The sequence below is a fragment of the Jaculus jaculus genome, chromosome 1, assembly GCF_020740685.1.
Source record: "Jaculus jaculus isolate mJacJac1 chromosome 1, mJacJac1.mat.Y.cur, whole genome shotgun sequence".
Taxonomy (NCBI): Eukaryota; Metazoa; Chordata; class Mammalia; order Rodentia; family Dipodidae; genus Jaculus; species Jaculus jaculus.
Window position 1 is genome coordinate 103,450,060 of NC_059102.1, and position 19,052 is coordinate 103,469,111.

General features: G+C 46.7%; 1 protein-coding gene across 5 annotated transcripts; it reads right to left on the minus strand.

Moving 5' to 3' along the window:
* Positions 1 to 1,964: 1,964 nt before the first annotated feature.
* Positions 1,965 to 11,734, minus strand: Sigmar1 (sigma non-opioid intracellular receptor 1). Of its 5 annotated transcripts, none has more exons than XM_045142040.1 (4): positions 11,546 to 11,734; positions 11,230 to 11,430; positions 11,003 to 11,095; positions 1,965 to 2,029 (listed from the first exon to the last, which is right to left on the minus strand). In XM_045142040.1, the coding sequence occupies exons 1-4, from the start codon at positions 11,694 to 11,696 to the stop codon at positions 1,971 to 1,973; spliced, it is 504 nt and encodes a 167-aa protein (XP_044997975.1). In that variant the 5' UTR covers positions 11,697 to 11,734; the 3' UTR covers positions 1,965 to 1,970. The 5 variants fall into 5 exon arrangements, 3 of the variants coding, with proteins under 3 accessions (XP_044997975.1, XP_044997976.1, XP_004658411.1); XR_006635123.1 differs by having other exon boundaries at positions 1,976 to 2,029; positions 11,277 to 11,430; XM_045142041.1 differs by lacking the exon at positions 1,965 to 2,029 and adding an exon at positions 8,893 to 9,878.
* Between the last annotated feature and the right edge of the window lie 7,318 nt (positions 11,735 to 19,052).

A 19,052-nucleotide genomic window follows, 5' to 3' on the forward strand; every position in this document is an offset into this window, starting at 1 on the left:
CTTCCCCTCAGATAGTAGACTTCACAGCAAGTCAAGAACATTACCTCCCACCCCCTTCTTCAATAGAGCCCCATTACCCCCAAGCCCGCAGCTGCATGAGGATGAATGTTCTCCTGCACCACCAAGCCTGTTAAAGGTGGCATGGATGGCTAGAGGTCAAAGGGTAGAGAAATGCAGAACTCCCAGGTCCAACTGGCTCCTCTGTCCCCAGCCTTCCCTGTCTGCTTACAGGCGATTCTTGGAGGGAGAGCTCAAGAGTCTTCCTGGAAAGGCAAAGACAGGCTTGGGGAAATTCTAATTCCAAGGAGCTGGAGACTGCTTTATTGAGGGTGGGGATGGGGGAGAAGGCCTTTGGTTAGGCAGTTCTCCCCCCAACCAAATAAACCCACCTTTGGGATATGAACCAGGAAGGCAACAACTGGGATGGGCTGAAGAAAAGGAATAAACTAAAGGAAAGGCTGCCTCTCACACCCACACAATCTAGTCCTGTACTTCATACAAGGCAAACTAACCTGGACCACCAGAAACCAATACTTGAATTATCCAAAACACACACACACACTCACACACAAATACACACACAGTTTTGTTTTGTTTTTTTCAAGGCAGGGTCTTCTCACTGTAGCCCAGGCTGACCTGAAACTCACTCTGTAGTCCCAGGCTGGCCTCAAACTCATGGCAATCCTTCTACCTCTTCTCCTGAGTGCTGGGGTTAAAGGCATGCACCGTCACACCCAGCCAACTTTCATACTGAGAACCTACTTTATGACAGGTACTACTGGGTACAGCATGAATCAAACAAAGTCTCTGTCTAATTTAGTGAAAGAAAGATATGCTATGTCAGATGGTGATATGTAGCATGGGGAAAAATGTGGTTATAGCTGGGGCTAATGTCATAGACATGTACAGAAAATCAAGTTCAAGGCCTGTCTGGTCTAAAGAATGAGTTCAACCAGGCATGGGGGCACATGCCTTTAATCCTAGCACTCAGGAGGCAGAGGAAGGAGGATTGCATGAGTTTGAGGCCACCCTGAGACTACATAGTGAATTCCAGGTCAGTTTGGGCTAGAGTGAGACCCTACCTTGAAAAACAAAAACACACAAGAATGAGTTCAAGGTCAGCCTGGGAAACATAATGATACCCTTTCTCAAAATAACAAGTAAAAAGGTTAGTGTTGCAGTCAGGTTTGCATTGCTGGTAGAAATCACCAAACCAAGAGCAATTTCTGGGAAAAAGAGGTTTATTTTGGCTTACAGGCTCGAGGGGAAGCTCCACGATGGCAGGGGAAAACGATGACATGAGCAGAGGGTGGACATCACCTGCTGGCCAACATAAGGTGGACAATAGCAACAGAAGAGTGTGCCAAACACTGGCTTGGGGAAATTGGCTATAACACCCATAAGCCCACCCCCAACAATACACCCTCTCTAGGAGGTATTAATTCCAAAATCTCCATCAGCTGGGAATCTAATACTAAGAACACCTAAGTTTATGGAGGACACCTGAATCAAACCACCACAATTAGTATGCTAGGCATGGTGGTACACACCTTTAATCACAGCACTCAAGAGGCAGAAGTAGAAGGATCACTGTGAGTTCAAGACCACCCTGAGTCTACACAGTGAATTCCAGGTCAGCCTGGGCTAGAGTGAAGATAGTGATATAGCTCAATGGTTGAGCACTTGCCTAGCACACACAGGGTGCCACGCTCAATCCCTATTGTGTGTGTGTGTGCTTGGATTACAGGAATAGAAGGAGAAGGTACATTGGTTACTTATTGCTGTTTACCAAATTATTCCCTAAACTTAAAAGCTTAAAACAATAAAGACTAATTTTCTCACATACCTGAGGGCAAGGATTTAAGAATGCCTTTGCTGGGTGGTTCTGACTTATTGTGAAGCTTTTATTAGTTGCTGTGACAAAATACCTAACAAAAGCATTAAGGAGGTAAGGGCTTACTTACTTTGGCTTACAGTGCGGGGGTACAGTCCATTCTGAGAGGATCATGAGACAGCTGGGCACATTGTACTATAGTCAGGAAGCAGAGATGAATGGTAGTGCTTAGCTTTCTCTATTCTTTTTATCCACTTTGGAATCCCAGCCCATGGGGTGGTGCCACCTATATTCAGGGTAGGTTTTCTATGCTGTTAAACCTCTCTGACTGGGTGTGCTGGCATAGACCTTTAATCCTATCACTTGGGAGGTAGAGGTAGGAGGATTGCCATGACTATATAGTGAGCTCCAGATCAGCCTGGGTTAGAGTGAGACCCTACCTCAAACCTCTTCCCCCACCCCCCCCAAAATATAACCTCTCTGGAACACCTTAACAGACATACCTACTGGTGTGTTTCCACAGTGATTCTAAATCTCCTCTAGTTGACAATGAAGATTACCCATCAGGAGACCGCAATAAAAACATTGGCCTGAGCCGGGCGTGGTGGCGCACGCCTTTAATCCCAGCACTTGGGAGGCAGAGGTAGGAGGATCGCTGTGAGTTCGAGGCCACCCTGAGACTCCATAGTGAATTCCAGGTCAGCCTGGGCTAGAGTGAAACCTTACCTCGAAAAACCAAAAAAAAAAAAAAAAAACATTGGCCTGCTAGAAGTCTACAGGAATAGGAGCCCAAAAGGCAATCTGTTTGTTGTGTGCACACTTCTTAACTCCTTGATTTTATTCTTTCTCTCCAACATTTTCTTTCAAGACTGTCTTCCTGCACTCCATCAACAACTTTTGGGGTCTCTTAGATAGTCCCCTCTCTGGTCTCTGGGAGAGACTCTAACTGCAATTCTATGACCTCATTGAGCTGGAAGCAGTTAAAGACTAACTGGTCTTTCTTCTTACAGCAGTTAGAGGACCTTCTCAAGAGAAGGGGAATGAGATGGAGTCACATAGCTTTGTTAGGCAGTTAGGGTGACTGGGCCCTTAAAAAAAAAAAAAGCAGGGAAGTCCTTGGTGTTGCTACAGATCAGAGAGGAAGCTGGCTTCTCCTTATCCCTTGTCTGAAGGAGTTCCCTAGATTTGTTTTCCTTGTAAACAAGCTGAGACCTTCCTAGGATGGAGGTCCCTAGAATGTAAACCTAATCTTGACATTATGGTTGGTCCAGTTCAGCCCCTAGAACTTTGGCATCATGGCTAGCCTCTTCCTGAGACAGCCCCTAGTCCAGACCAATCAACACTCACTCTGACTCACCTGAGCCAGAAGGTAAAGCCCACTACAGTAGTTATACAGTTCTGAGGGGAGAGCAACCTCTCTTGGTGGCTCAGTCATGTGTTGTGTACCTCCAGGCTCTGGTGAGTCTCTCCTGAACCTCTACTCCCACCTGGGTTCTCTACCCTCTCCTGTCCTCCACGTGGGAGGAACTCTTTGCACTTTCTTTTCCTTCCTCTCTAATTCTCTCTCTCTCTGTTTTTTGAGATAGGGTCTCACTCTAGCCCAGGCTGATCTAGAATTCACTATGTAGTCTCAGGGTGGCCTCAAACTCATGGCAATCCTCTGACTCCCGGGTGCTGGGATTAAAGGCATGAGACACCACAGCCAGCTCAAGGAAGGCATTCTTGCAGCCCAAACTCCATCAATAAAGAGAGACAAGTTGCTACGAAATGCTGTCATGTGATGTCTGTAGCAGACATGAATGAAAGTCTCAAGAATTTCTTTCTTACTCATTCCAGGAATATTCCTAGCCTCCTCCTGAACCATAAAGAATGTGTCATGTGTTCAGCTCTAAGTGAGACATCTCTATCATACCCTACAGGAACCTTGAGGAAGAGGTGATGGAAATGTAAGAGCCAAAATAAGTGGAGGTGTCTTCCAGACACAAGTTTGAGGCTTAATGACAACCAGCTGAGGATATGGGGAACATTTACATTCAAACCACCACAGAGGTTTAGTTACTGGATATTTGGTCAGAGGTCACATGGGTCTTGGAGTAGATGTATGGGAGGAAAGAACCAAATGCGATGGAAAGCCATTGGAGATGTCTCAGAATGAATGATGCTGTTGTAGCAAGCCTCCACTGAGGAAGCAAGCATGAGCAGTTAGATGGCCATTGCAGTCCAAGCAACGGATGATGGGGTATAGACCAGGATGACAGCAGTGGAGGGGACAAAAAATGATTAGTCTGAATATCTTTTTTTTTTTTTTTTTTTTTTTTTGAGGTAGGGTCCGGCTCTAACCCAAGCTAACCTGGAATTCACTAGTCTCAGGGTGGCCTCAAACTCACAGTGATCCGCCTATCTCTGCCTCCTGAGTGCTGGGATTAAAGGCATGCACCACCATGCCTGGCTTTTATTGCCAATACCCTTAACTGCCCACCAGAACTAGATGGTAAGATCCTATTGCTGAAGACACTGAAATCAAGCTGGAACTGAGCTGGAAGTCTTTACTATGCTGGTTAGCTATCCTAGTGCTGGAAAGTCCTATGCAGCCTAATGGAGGAGAAAAGTCATCAAGTCTTAACCAGAGCTGGGCATTGTGGTGCATGCCTTTAATCCCAGTGCTTAGGAGGCAGAGGTAGGAGGATCACTGTGAGTTCGAGGCCACCGAGACTACATAGTGAATTTCAGGTCAGCCTGGGCTGAGTAAAACCCTACCTCACAAAAAAAAAAATTAAAAAAAAAAAAAGGCTAGAGAGATGTCTTAGTGGTTAAGGCATTTGCCTGCAAGCCAAAGGATCCGGGTTCAATTCTCTAGGACCCACATAAGCCAGATGTACAAGGGGGAGCATGCTTCTGGAGTTTGTTTGCAGTGGCTGGAGGCCTTGGCGTGCCCATTCTCTCCCTCTCTCTCAAATAAATAAATAAATAAATAACATTTTAAAAAAGTGTTAACCAGAAGTTTACTCTGTCCAAGTAGGCAAAATGTGCCACTGGTGTAATAGTGGCATGATTGTCATGACGGTAACCAACTGCTCTCTGATTGGATTTGAAGCCTGCTCCATGGGAAGGAATTCCTGTCTACTACTGAAAGCCTAGTCAAAAGCTTATGCCTGGGAAGATCACATGCCTCAGGAGGGAAGCCACTACTGTTGTTTGGCTAAATGAAATATGATGCCTGTCAAATTGCCTTCTAAATATTTAGGTTTATGCCCATAGATTAGTGCCATTCTCACCTTTGGTCTGAGAAGATTTTTTTTAAATATTGTTTTGATTTTTTGAGGTAGGGTCTTGCTCTAGCCCAGGCTGACATGGAATTCACTATGTAGTCTCAGGGTGGCCTTGAATTCACAGTGATACTCCTACCTCTGCCTCCCAAATGCTGAGATTAAAGGCATGTGCCACCATGCCTAGCTTTTAATAATTAAAATTTTTTTGTTTTATTTATTTTTTGTTTTGCTTTGTTTTTCGAGGTGAGGTCTCACTCTAACCCAGGCTGGCCTGGAAATTACTATGTAGTCTCAGGCTGGTATCAAACTCATGGTAATCCTCGTACCTCTGTCTCCTGAATGCTGGGATTAAAGACATGTGCCACCACGCCAGGCTACAAACGTTTTTTTGTTGTTTCTTTATTTTTATTTGAGAGCAACAGACCGAGAGAGAGAGAAAGAGGCAGGAAGAGAGAGAAAATGGGTGCATCAGGGCCTCCAGCCACTGCAAACTCCAGATGCAGTGCCACCTTGTGCATCTGGCTTACGTGGATCCTGGGGAATAGAGCCTCAAATCAGAGTCCTTAGGCTTCACAGGAAAGCACATAACTGTTAAACCATGTCCCCAGCCTGCTTTTAAGAATTTTTTAAAAATATTTTTTTGTTCATTTTTATTTATTTATTTGAAAGTGACAGAGAGAGAGGGAGAGAAAGACAGATAGAGAGGGAATGGGTGCTCCAGTGCTTCCAGCCACTGCCAACGATCTCCAGATGCCTACGCCCCCCTGTGCATCTGGCTAATGTGGGTCCTGGGGAAATGAGCCTCGAACCAGGATACTTAGGCTTCACAGGCAAGCATTTAACCGCTAAGCCATCTCTCCAGCCCAAGAACTTTTTAAAAATATATTTTATTTTTTATTTATTAGAGAGAGAGAGAATGGGTGTTCCAGGGCCTCTAGCTACTACAAAAGAACTCCAGATACATGCACTGCCATGTGTATCACTCTTATGTGGGTTCTGGAGAATCGAACCTGGGTCCTTAGGCTTCACAGGTAAAAGTGCCTTAACCACTAAGCCATATCTCCAGGCTGAAGATTTTTTTTTAAACTTTTATCAACAACTTTCATAAACACTATACCATCATCATAATCTCTTCCCACCACCCTTTTTTCTCCCTTCCAAATCCATCCTCCACTGAATCCCTTCTTCTTTCCAACTTGTCTCCTATTTTTGATGTCATTCCCTCCCCCTCGCCCCCACTATTCTGCAGGTCTGGTGTAGGTAGCATCAGCTACTGTGAGGTCATGACTACCGAGGCCACTTGGTGTCTGGAAGACTATTAACACTCCTCCCCTTCCTTCGGCTCTTACGATTTTTCTGCCACCTCTTCCACAATGGTTCCTGAGCCTGTGAGGGTGTGACAGACATGTCTTACTTAGTGTTGAACCCTCCACTGTCACTTCTCAGCACTTTGGTGAGCTTTGAGTCACCCCAGTAGTCACAGCCATCTGAAAAGAGAAACTTCTCTAACCAAAAGTTAGAGTAGTATTAATATGTGGGCATAAACATAAGTATTTGGAGGGCATAATGTATTTGTTATAGCCAGACAACAGTAGTAGTTTCCCTCTAGAGCTTATGGCCTCCCAAGCCATAGGTTTTTGATTAGGTTTTCAGTAACAGGCAGGAATTCCCTCTCATGGAGCAGGCCTCAAGTCTAATCACAGAACAGTTGGTTTCCTCCCTAACAGACATGCCAGTATTTCATAAGGTGGTACATTTGGCCTGGCTTAGCCAGCCAAGAAGTATGCAGGGTCCACCGTTGGTTAATACCATAGGGTCTTACCATTTATTTGGGGGGAGGGCATTAGGAGTCTCCCTGGCCAAGAACTCACTGGCACTGAAAACTTCTAAATATTTATGACTTCTGGGTATAACATTATCCACAAGATACTTCTACCCAAACTCTCATTTTCACTTTTGTTGGTTTTCAAGGCAGGGTCTCACTCTAGCCCAGACTGACCTGGAACTTCCTCTGTAGTCCCAGGCTGGCCTTAAACTCATAGTGACCCTCCTATCTCTGCCTTCTGAGTGTTGTGGTTAAAGGCTTGCATCACCACCTCTGATTTTTTGCACCCCTTGATCAATGGAAAGGCACCAACCAGGGCCTGTCACAGCCAAGGTGTGTGTGTGGGGGGGGGGGGGTGTCAAGATGGCCAGCTTGCTTGAGTTTCACATTCATTCACAGCCACTTTTTTCTTTTTGGTGTGTGCGTGCCTGAGTTCATGTGTGTAAGCATGGGTATGCACACAGAGGTCCTCACCTTCCAACTCACTAGGTCTCTTGTTTTTCACTGCTCTGCTCTCCAGGCTTGCTGGTCTGAGTTTCTGGAAAATTCCTATCTCCACCTCCAATCTCACTGTAAGCATCCTGAATTACAGAAACCCACAACTTCCATCTTACTTGGGATCTAAGGATCTCACCTCAGGTAGTCATACTTGCACATCAAGTGCCTTATCCATTAAGCCACCTCCCAAGCCCATATTTAGATATTTATGTTGTTATTTTTTGAGATGGTGTCTTGTTCTATAGATCAGACTAGCCTGGTACTTGTTATGTAGACCAGGGTGACCTCAAACTTTCAAGTCTTCCTGCCTGTGCCTCAGAAGTGCTGAGATACAAGCACGAGCCACCACACCTTGCTCCATTTTAATATTTTCAAATAAAAGTTATATATATAAGCTGTAACTTGTGTTCTTTAGAATGTCATGATTAATCCAAGAGTCCTGAAAAGTGAGAGTGGTCTTTCCTTATTCAATCTGAGTAAGCCCAGGATGAGGGTGAGGCAACCTTGGTATACAGTTTCAAAAGTTAAGCTGAGAGAAGGGCCCTTGGGAATGAGCACATCTTAGGGAACACTTTTTGTCTCCTCTCTCTAGGCTGGCCATACCTATCTCAAATACTACCAGGCAGAGTGACTACTTCCTGCCCTAGTTGTTCCCATCTAAATGCTAGGTCAAAAGCAGACTACGGAGTGGAGGAACTCTTATCTAGTACCCAGTCTGGAAGCCTAGCAGCAGTGAGCTTTCATCTCAAACGTGGGAGCACACTGCCACCCTGTGGCTATCCAAGGCTGGATTTTCAAGACATCCCCAAAATTGAACTGGGAGAGTAAGGCCAGTACTTCATTCAGCACTCAAAGTCGATTGTGGCTTTCCTAACTGTGATCTCAAGGCTCAACCCAGAAAAAAAGTGGTTTCTGCAGATGGAACCCAGTCATCTGTTGACTTGAGACTGCCAGGGATGGGAATGTAGCTCACTTGGTAGAGTGCTTCCCTGGCATGCACAAAGCCCTGGGTTTGATCCCCAGCACTACATAATCAGCAGTGTGGTAAAGTGTATCAGTAATCCGAGGACTCAGGGAAGAGGCAGGAGGATCAGCAGCTCAAGATCACCCTCTGTTCAAGGCCAACTTGGGATACGTGAGATCCTGACCCCCTTTCTCTCAAGTCTACTAGGTCATTCCTAGGCACATTCTAGTATGTAGTCCCTTCTGTCCAAAGCCAGTCTTTTTTTTTTTTTTTTTTTTTTAAGGTAGGGTGTCACTCTAGTCCAAACTGACCTGGAATTCACTATGTAGTTTCAGGTGGCCTTGAACTCATGGTGATCCTCCCAAGTGCCAAGATTAAAGGTGTGCAACACCATGCCCATCCAAAACCAGTCTAATAAACTAGATTACGCCAGTGATGTTTTCCTGAGATTCCTCTAGGGAGGAGTCAACCATCTTTCCTGATGTCAGACACACAAAGAAACTGAACTGTTCAACAAGTTTTTATTAACAGAGAGACAAGACAGGTGGACAGAGAATGCAGCAGGGCGGGGGGGCAGTGTCTGGAAACTGATGGGGGGTGTGTGCATACATGGAAACAGCCTTCTTTGGACCAGAGATGGCTCCTTGGACCTAGGCCCACTTCTCCAGATTCTCTCCCCAGTGAAGGGTCTTGGACCGAGGCAGGTTTCTCATCATACCCCCAAAGGAGAAAGTGGGGTCTCTGAGATGGAGGAAGGACCTTCACTTAAGCACTGTGTACCTTCCTCTGGTTCCCCAGCTGAGCTGGTTGCTTAGGGGCAGGGGGACAAGCCACAGGGCACTTGCATAGCACGGGAATGGAATGGAGATAAGGCATATGGTGAGGACAGGGAAGATGAAGGGGAAGAGCATCATAGCCACAGGTGAAGGGGGACTCCAAAGGGCAGCTCCTCCTCTCCCTCACTCCCAAAATGACTGCTGGGCTGAGGAGTCAGACTGAAGCAGAGTGTCATACCCATCCCCACCCTTAACCTCAGAGCCATGAATGCTGGCAGGAAACTCTGAAAAGGCCTGAGTTAGTGAGTCAAGCTTGTGAAATGTATATTCAACAATGACTGGTTCCCCTGGTATATACACGGGGGACCCTCACTAGATGGACATGAGTGATGATCCTGCAGTACACACAGGTCTTAGCATCTCTATATATTTCATTTGTTCCCAAGGAGCTCTGTGTGTCTAGAAGTAAAAGCATATATGTCCCTCCTCATACAGCAGGAACTCATTATCTGTAATGGTGTATAACCCTGTCTGTGCACATGGGCTCCAGCAAGTGGATGTATACGGGCCTGCCCGCTCCTGTCCATCCACAGGTCTTCCTTCAGGCCTGACTGGTCAGGAGTCCTGGCCGAAGAGGTAGGTGGTAAGCTCAAGCCGGAGGCCCCGGGCATAGGATCGAAGGGTGTAGAAGAGGGTGAGGAAGTCCTGGGTGCTGAAGACAGTGTCAGCCAGTGCAAATGCCAGAGTAGACGGGATGACACCCCGGCCGTACTCCACCATCCATGTGTTTGGCCCCCACTCCACAGCCGTTGCCTCTCCAGGCCCGTGCACAACTGTCTCCCCTGAGGGATAGGGAGCACCCACATAAGGAGCCCAGCTCTTCCCTGTCCTTCCTACTGTTGCATTGCCCTTGCCTAATGGGCTGTCTGGCTATGTAGCTATCTATCTATCTATCTATCTATCTATCTATCTATCTATCTATCTGGCCGGCTATCATCTAAGGGCAGAAGGTGAAGGGAACTTCAAGAAAAGAAAAAGCCCTATTCCACTGGCATGCCTTCTGTTTGAACAGGAAAGACACTCAGATGGCCCCTCCTAAATATTCAGTGACATCACCTGGCCCATGTCTCTTGGGGGAAGTCAAGAAAGTCTACCTCACCTAGCTCTGGGCTACTATATAGAAGCCATGGACGTCTGCATTCTCAAGCCTCACTCATGCTAAGTGGAAATGCAATTAAATGGGTTGGTAGTTTGATAAGGAGGGGTGGTTAAAAGGCTTCCGTTTAATCTCAAACACTCATTTGAGGTGTTTTTCTTTTCTACCCACAGCTCCATTTTTTTTAATTTCAAATTTTTATTAACAACTTCCATGAGTATAAAAAAATATCCCATGGTAATACCCTCCCCCCCCCCACTTTACCCTTTGAAACTCCATTCTCCATCATATCCCCTTCCCCATCTTAATCTGTCTCTCCACAGCTCCGTTTTTTGAAGCTTAATTAAAGAAAAGGAGGATGGAGAGTAATGCCTCTCTTAATGTTGGGTTATGAATTTACTTCTGATTGGTCTCCAAAACAATTGCCGGAATATACTGGTTAGGTGAAAGCGTCAAGGAGACAAAATTCAGACAGGAATGTGACAGGAAGTTATGCTTTGTTTCCTTTTGACCGGAAGGGGATAGCGTCCCTTAGATCTACCCCAATCAACCAGCCACCTGTAGATTGCCAGGGCCGGAAGGAAGGAAACCATGGGGAGGGACTTCTTAACGCTGTCCGTGTGTGTCATGCTCCCTCCTCCAGCCTGAGGGGAGCCCCCTCTCTGACACAGCTTCCTTACCTGGGTAAAAGACCTCACTTTTGGTGGTGCCCTCTCTCCACTGGTGGAAGGTGCCAGAGATGATGGTGTCAGAAATCTCAGCCCAGTAGCGTCCTGAGTGATAATGAGATGGACGCCGACTATTAGGGTACCCTCATCATTACACAGTCCAGCCAACCTTCAGAAAGGAGGGCAATGGGCCCGTGCACAGCCCCGGCCTCCCGGTCCAGCCCGCCGCCAGCACTGACCCGAATGGCCACGGGAGCCCAGGGCGGTGCCGAAGAGCAGCACGTACTCGGACAGCGAGGCGTGCAGAAGGCACATGGCGCCCATCCAGCCGCCGGCGTTCACGAACACCCACTGCAGCTCCTCGTCGGGCAGCACGTGGCCTGGGTGCAGCCGCCGCAGCTCCACGATCAGCCGAGAGAAGGCCAGCTCGTGGTCCAGCCCTGACAGGGAGACAGCGGAGCGGGGGAGTAAGACCAGCCGGGCACCGGGGCTGGGAGTCCCGGCAGTGCCCCAGGAGGGCCGGCCCGCCCGCCCCGCTCTCCGCCCGCTCCTCACCCGCGTACTGCCGCGCCAGCTGCGCGATCTCCTCGCGCTGGAAGACGAAGCTCTGCGTACCAAGCCAGAGCCACACGACCTGGGCGAGCACCGCGGCGACCGCCAGCATCAGCGCGACCCACGCCCACCGCCGGCCCATGGCCCACTGCATCCCCGCGGGCGGCCCGCCCCGGCCCGGCCCGGCGCAGCACCGGAGGGAGGGCAGGAAGGAGCGACGGAGCCTGGGCCCGAGGGACGCTGCGCGCCGACAGCCGCTCGGCCAGCCGTCCGCGGCCCACCACGCACTCCCCCGCCACCACTGTGGTATGGCTCGTCTCGGCCAATCACAGTGGTCCGAGCACCCTGGCTCCGCCCCCTCGGTTGAACCATTTTCTGGTGGGGAGAGCAGAGGATTGGCTGGGCGGCGTGGGCTCGGAGGCGAGGGGGCGGGGCCGAGCCTGTCGGCGGCCCGCGTCAGGGTGCGCGTCGGGGGGGCGGGTTGGTGGTCTCCTCGCGCCGCGCTCCGTGGGAATGGGGGCGAGTGGCGGCCCGGAAGTGGAACTTCCTGAGACTTGTGATGGCTTGGGGTCCACCTTCCCTGGCTTTAGGAGCCCCGAGGAGATAGCGCTTGCAAACCTGGCAGCGTTAGACGAGGCTTTCCCAGTGGCGGTGACGCCTTTTTAAGAGAAAGAAAGGGGTGCTGGAAAAGTGGCTTAACGGTTAAGGCACTTGCCTGCGAAGCCTAAGCACCCAGATTCGATTCTCCAGGCCCCATGAAACCCAGATGGCGGATGCATCTGGAGTTTGTTTGCAGTTGCTAGAGGCCCTGGCATGCCCATTCTCTCTGTCTCCCCCTCTCTCTCTGTCTCCAATTAAAATGAATAGAAAATAAGAGAAAGAAGACCCTCTTCCAAGAACAAAGGCACCGTGGGGAGAGCCAGTTTGGGGTCATTAGGGATCTACCACCCATTCGTTGTTCTGAAGAACAAAAATAGGGGGGGAGGGGAAAGGCGCCAGGCTTGGTGGCACTCACCTTTAATCCCAGCATTTGGGAGACTAAGGAGGATCACTGTGAATTCGAGTGAGACTAATTCCAGGTCAGCCTAGGATAGGCTAGAGAGCAAGACCATATATCCAAAAACAAAACAAAAAAGGAAAAGCTTGTAAACCAATGAAAGATTTATCCGCAGGGGAGCTATTGGTAGGCAAGGTTTGCTCTTTTCTTCCTGGAATAAATACTCTTTCTAAAGATTATTTTCTGGGCTGGAGAGATGGCTCAACAGTTAAGGTGCTTGCCTGCAAAGTCAAAGGATCCAGGTTGAATTCCCCAGTACCCACCTAAGCCAGATGCACAAGGTGGCACATGCATCGGAGTTTGTTAGCAGTGACCAAAAGCCCTGGAGTGCCCATTCTCTCCCTGCTTCTCTTCCTCTCCCTCTTCTTCTCCCTCTCCCTTTCCCTCTCCCCCCCCCCCGCTTATCAACAAATAAATACAATATTTTTTTTAATTATTTATTTACTTATTTGAGAGCGACAGACACAGAGAGAAAGACAGATAGAGGGAGAGAGAGAGAATGGGCGCGCCAGGGCTTCCAGCCTCTGCAAACGAACTCCAGACGCGTGCGCCCCCTTGTGCATCTGGCTAACATGGGACCTGGGGAACAGAGCCTCGAACCAGTGTCCTTAGGCTTCACAGACAAGCACTTAACCGCTAAGCCATCTCTCCAGCCCTAAATACAATATTTTTTAAAAATACTCTTTCCTTCCGTTTTTCTTCCACCTCCTCCTCCTTACCTGACCAACACTCTTGTTCATGTCTACTGGTCAGTTGAATGTCCAAATTAGGAGCTCAAATCCAGTCTGGAGAGACAGAGCTAGCTGTCATTTAGACAACACTTTAACATTTACTGATTTGCAAGGGTCCCAGTGCTATCTCCCCCCTCCCGCTTGATCAGGCCTAAACTAGGCCTGGGATTTGGGAACTACCTCGTGCTATTGTAATTAAAGTCACCTCTGGACCGAGAAGAGGGAAATGCCACCTCCCCAGCCTCTACCTCAACACTTCATCCAATGCTCTTCTTCACAGAGCAGCTTCTTTCTTCCTTTAAAACCTCTGGTCCTCTCTCCCACTCTTGGGACTTCTTGTTCTTTCTCTGATGCACATCCCACCGTATCCCCTCCTTCTGTCTTTTTTCCCCCTGCTCTGTCTCCCTCTCTTTCCTTGGAGTCCAGTGTCTCTCTCTTTCCTAATAGCTTCAGATCCTGCCAGTCTGTTTTGGCATGCAGTCTTGAACTCAAGGAAGGGTTTGTTTTGGTAATTCTATCTCCACCTCCAAATCTAACAATATCAGCCAAGTTATGTGGTGACCACTGAGATATAACTCAAAACAATGCAGACATGGTCTCAGCCCAATATAGTGTTTACACTAGGGCTCCTATAGGAAGGGCAGTAAATAAAAACTAAATACTAGATGAGAACCTGGAGAGATGGTTCTATGGTTAAGGTGCTTGCCTGCAAAGCCTAACGACTCATGTTTGATTCCCCAGTACCCACGTAAAATCAGATGCACAAAGTGACACATGCATATGGAGTTTGTTTGCAGTGGCTAGAGGCCCTGGCCCATTCTCTCTGTCTGTCTCTCTGCTGGCAAATAATTAATTTTTTTCTCAATTTTATTAAACATTTTCCATGATTATAAAAAATATCCCATGGTAATACCCCTCTCCTCCCATCTCAATAAGTCTCTCCTCTATTTGAATGCCATGATCCTTCCCTTCTCTTATGGTCTTATGTAGGTAGTGTCAGGCATTATGAGGTCATGGATATCGGGGCCAATTTTTTGTCTGGAGGGAGCACGTTGTAAGGAGTCCAATCCTTCCTCTGGCTCTTACATTCTTTCCGCCACTTCTTCTGCATTAGATCCTGAGCCTTGGAAGGTGTGATCGAGATGTTACTCGGTATTCTAGTCACTTCTTTCCAGCACCATGATACCTTCTGAGTTGTCCCAAGGTCACTGCCATCTGAAAAGAGAAGATTCTCTACCAAAAGTGAGAGTAGCATTAATCTAAGGGTATGAATATTCACAGAAGTGCTTACTGGGCAGTTTGATAAGCATAGTATGTACCTTAATCCAGACATCAGCAGATGTTACAACCCGAGGGCTCATGACTACCCCTGTTTTAAGTTTTAAGTATCAGGGATATATTCCCTCCCTTGGAGTGGGTCTCCAGTCCAATTGGAAGGCAGCTGGTTTCTACCATGACAGATGTGCCACTATTGCACCTGTTGGCTCATTTGGCCTGGCTGGCCAATTATAAGGCTTGCAGTGTCCTCTGTTGAGTATCTTCACTGGTGGTGTATCTTTCTCCCATTGAACTGCATGCAGAATGGCTTCTTCCAGCTTTCTGTCAGCTGGTCTACATGGAGGAGGTTATCAGCTCAGTTCCAGCAGGATTTCTCAGTGGCCTTGCAGCCCAAGTATGTGGAGTCTTCAGCAATAGGGTCTTACCATCTATTCCTGGTGAGAAACTAAGGGCCTTGGCAATGGCCTATAATGTTTTTGGGGCATCAGGGACCTGCATGGCCAACAACTCACTGGAAGGTATCCCATCCCTGGCACTGAAAAATTTTCTAGCAACTATCTATGGCTCCTGAGTGTTCCATTGTCCAAAACTGAAGGATTCCATTTGATTTATTTATATCCTCTCAGATTTTGATTAGCCCTCTCTCCACCTTTACTTTACTCAATCTCGTCCCCTGACCTCAATTTGGGCCTTTTTACCCCCATTAATCTATTCTTCTACTTACATATATACAATACCAACTTATTAAGTACCCTCCTCCCTTCCCTTCTCTTCCCTTTGTATCTCGTTTTTAGCTTACTGGCATCTGCTACTGAGTTTTTCCTTCTCACACAGAAGCCCAATTATCTGTAGCTAGGATCCACATAGGAGAGAGAACATGCGGCATTTGGCTTTCTGGGCCTGGGTTACCTCACTTAATATAATCCTTTACAGATCCATTCATTTTTCTGCAAATTTCATAACTTCATTTTTCTTTACCGCTGAGTAGAACTCCATTGTATAAATGTGCCATATCTTCATTATCCAGTCATCAGTTAAAGGACATCTAGGCTGGTTCCATTTCCCAGCTATTATAAATTGAGCAGCAATAAACATGGTTGAGCACGTACTTCTAAAGAATATTTTTTTTTTTTTCGAGCTAGGGTCTCACCCTAGCCCAGGCTGACCTAGAATTCACTTTTTATTCTCAGGGTGGCCTTGAACTCACGGCGATCTTCCTACCTCTGCCTCCTGAGTACTGGGATTAAAGGCATGTGCCACTGCACCTGGCAATATATATATATATATTTCTAAAGAACTAGGTGAGCCTGGTGGCATAGGCCTGTTGTCCTCCCAGCTATTTGGAAGGCTGAGGCCTGAGGCTCAAAAGTTTAAGACTTGTTTGGTGATGTATCTCAGTGATAGAGCACCAGTTTTAAATCCCCAGTACTAAAGAAGAGCAAAACCTAGCCGGGTGTGGTGGCGCATGCCTTTAATCCCAGCATTTGGGAAGCAGAGGTATAGGAGGATCGCCGTGAGTTCGAGGCCACCCTGGCACTCTAATGAATTCCAGGTCAGTCTGGGCTAGAGTAAGACCCTACTTCAAAAAAAAAAAAGAAAGAAAGAAAAGAAAAAAGAAGAAGAGCAAAACCAAACTTAAAAGTTGAGCAAGGCATGATTTCACATACTTGTAATCCCAGTACTCAGGAAAGCATGCCACCCTGAGCTGGGAGGACCTCGATTTGAGGCTAGTCTGGGATGCATAGTTCATGGCTAGCCCAGGCTAGATGGTAGAGCCTATTTCAAACCAAAACAAAGTAAGACTAAAACTAAAAAACTAGATAAAGCTGGGCTTGGTGGCGCATGCCTTTAACCCCAGCACTCTGGAGGTGAGGAAAGAGGATCACTGTGAGTTCAAGGCCAACCTGAGACTACATGGTGAATTCCAGGTCAGCCTGGGCTAGAGTAAGACCCTGTCTCAAATAAACAAACAAAAACAAACAAGTAAATGAAAAGAAAGAAAGAAAGAAACTCTGAACTGGGCAGTTTCACACCTGTAATCCCAGTCAGTATGTAAAGGCATAGCAGGTAGATTGCCATGAGTTCAAAGCCAGCTTTGCGTACTAGTGAGTTAAGGAAAGCCTGGGCTACAGCATGAGACCCTGTGTCAAACAAAACAAAACTCTGGAACTGGACTACCTATGTTCAAAACTTGATTCTTGTCACCTACAAGTTGTGTAACCTTGGACAAATTGTTTAAACTCTCTGACTCAGTCCTCTTATCAGTAAAGTGGAGTAAATAAGAAGTACCTGCTTCATATTACATACCTTCATTACAATGAAGATTATCCAATGAGTTAGTATTTTTAAAGCAATTAGTGACTGGCACGTGGTGAGCATTATGTGTGTTGGTTGGGTAAAGAAAACAAAGGAACAAGAAGAGAATAGCTTCATCCACAGGAGTGATGGAATGAAGGACGAACACAGTCAAATATAATTGAGAGGTTCAATCAGGTGATGGGAAATGAGTAGAGGCATGTGGCAGAGGCAGTGTTGCACTCATAAATCCATTTCCTTTTGCTGTTGGTCAGCCAGATTACATTTCAGAGTCTATTCTGTAGCAAGATGGGGCCATGCGATTGTATTTGGGGCAGTGAGATATAGGCAGAGGAGCTGTGTGTCACTTCTAGGTCTGGCTTCAACAACTCATGAATTTCCATCTGCCCACAGAGAAATCGCAGGGGAAGTGACAACATGAACACTGCTCTTACTGCTAGCCTGACAACCAGCCCCAGGTTGATGGTGACAAACATAATGATCAATAAAAACCTATCAGAACAGAATTCCAGAGGCTAAAGAGACCACTAAATTAGACAGGCTTGCTATGCCTCAGGGAGCATTGTGGAAGAGGAGGTGGACAGATAGTAACAGTCATGAATGGGTAGGAATATCCTGAGGCATGGTCCCCTGCTACCTCAACAGGGACTGACTGAGGCCTTCATGACCCTACAATGAATAGCATAATCCCACTGAGTAGGGTCGCCAGGGTAATGGGAGCTTGGACAAGGGGATAAAAGAAAATAACCTGTTATAATTAATATAAAATAAAATTTCTTTTTAAAAATACACAGAAAAAAGAATCTGTGAATTTCTTTACGTTCACTTTTTGTGCTCACCTATTACCATACTTACAGGAGACCTGTAGAATTCTAAGTAGAAAATTTGGAAGCCTCAGAACACAATAAAGCCATAGATGGATGGAGCCTGAGTCACTGAATACTGAATGGAACAAAGCTTTGCCCCATCCCCACATGCACTGCCCTGTGGCTCTAAGCCACTGACCTTTGGGGGTTACAGCAGCTAGGTTTACTTACCATGACTAATGCAGAGCCAAAGACATGTTGCAATGTACTGTTCAGCTAAGAGTAGTGGCTGGAAAGATGAACTATGGTGGTTTTGTTTTAAGGCCAACTGGAGAATGCAAGGTTGAAGGTACATTTTTTTTTTTTTTTTTTTGGTATTGCCTTTGGCTTCTAAAGCACTCCTGAGATGATCATTCTTTAAGACCCCCGATCTTTCTTTTAATTATTAAATTATTATATTTATTTAGGAAAGTACAAAACCAAGGGAAGGAAAATTGACACGTGGTGGGCCTGGAAGAAGCGTGAAAACAGATTTAGAGAGAAAAGATGAGAAAGGAAAGACAGCTCCTGCCGTGTAGAGAGCAGAAGAGGGGTCAAGGGGGTTTTCCCCTCGTCTCAGACCAGTTAGGCAGAGATCAGGGGAAACTTGCCGGAACTGGAGGTTCACGACAAGTGCTGAATGGGCCATCAAGCAAGATCTCTATGATCCTTTTTAAAAATCTTTCTTTTTTTTTTAAACCCTTAAGTTTAAACTTTTTTTTTTTTTCCTTAAAGTGCATCTCAAGCCAGGCGTGGTGGCGCACGCCTTTAATCCCAGCACTCAGGAGGCAGAAGTAGGAGGATCGTCATGAGTTCAAGGCCACCTTGAGAATGCAGAGTGAATTTCACCCAGGTCAGCCTGGGCTAGAGTGAGACCCTATCTTGAAAAACCAAAATAACTAACTAACTAACTAACTAAATAAATAAATAAATAAATAAAAAATGCATCTCAGCCAGGTGTGGTGGCATTTGCCTTCAATCCCAGCACTTGGGAGGGAGAAATAGGAAAATCACCATGAGTTGGAGGCCACCCTGAGATTACATAGTGAGTTCCAGGTCAGCCTGGGCTCAAGTGAAACTACCTTGAAAAAAAAAAAAAACAATCAAACAAAAAAAAAGTGCATCTCCCTATCTCTGTTTTCACCCCGTTGTACTGTGGGTAGTGAGTGGAGTAGGTAAAACTCATTTCCCAGTCCCTGCTCTCTCCCTAATGGCCTTTTAAGATTCCAGGCTAAGGATTCTAGGGCAGAGATCAGGTAAATGATCAATGACCCAATTTTTCT

What these genes read in the sequence shown, in the direction of transcription:
- Sigmar1 (XM_045142041.1), bottom strand. Translation starts at nt 11,696, where the DNA reads ATGCAGTGGGCCATGGGCCGGCGGTGGGCGTGGGTCGCGCTGATGCTG. An exon ending in GCTGGCGCGGCAGTACGCGG is followed by an intron (nt 11,431 to 11,545) that starts GTGAGGAGCGGG and finishes TCTCCCTGTCAG; the next exon opens with GGCTGGACCACGAGCTGGCC. An exon ending in AAGTGAGGTCTTTTACCCAG is followed by an intron (nt 9,879 to 11,002) that starts GTAAGGAAGCTG and finishes CACTGTCTTCAG; the next exon opens with CACCCAGGACTTCCTCACCC.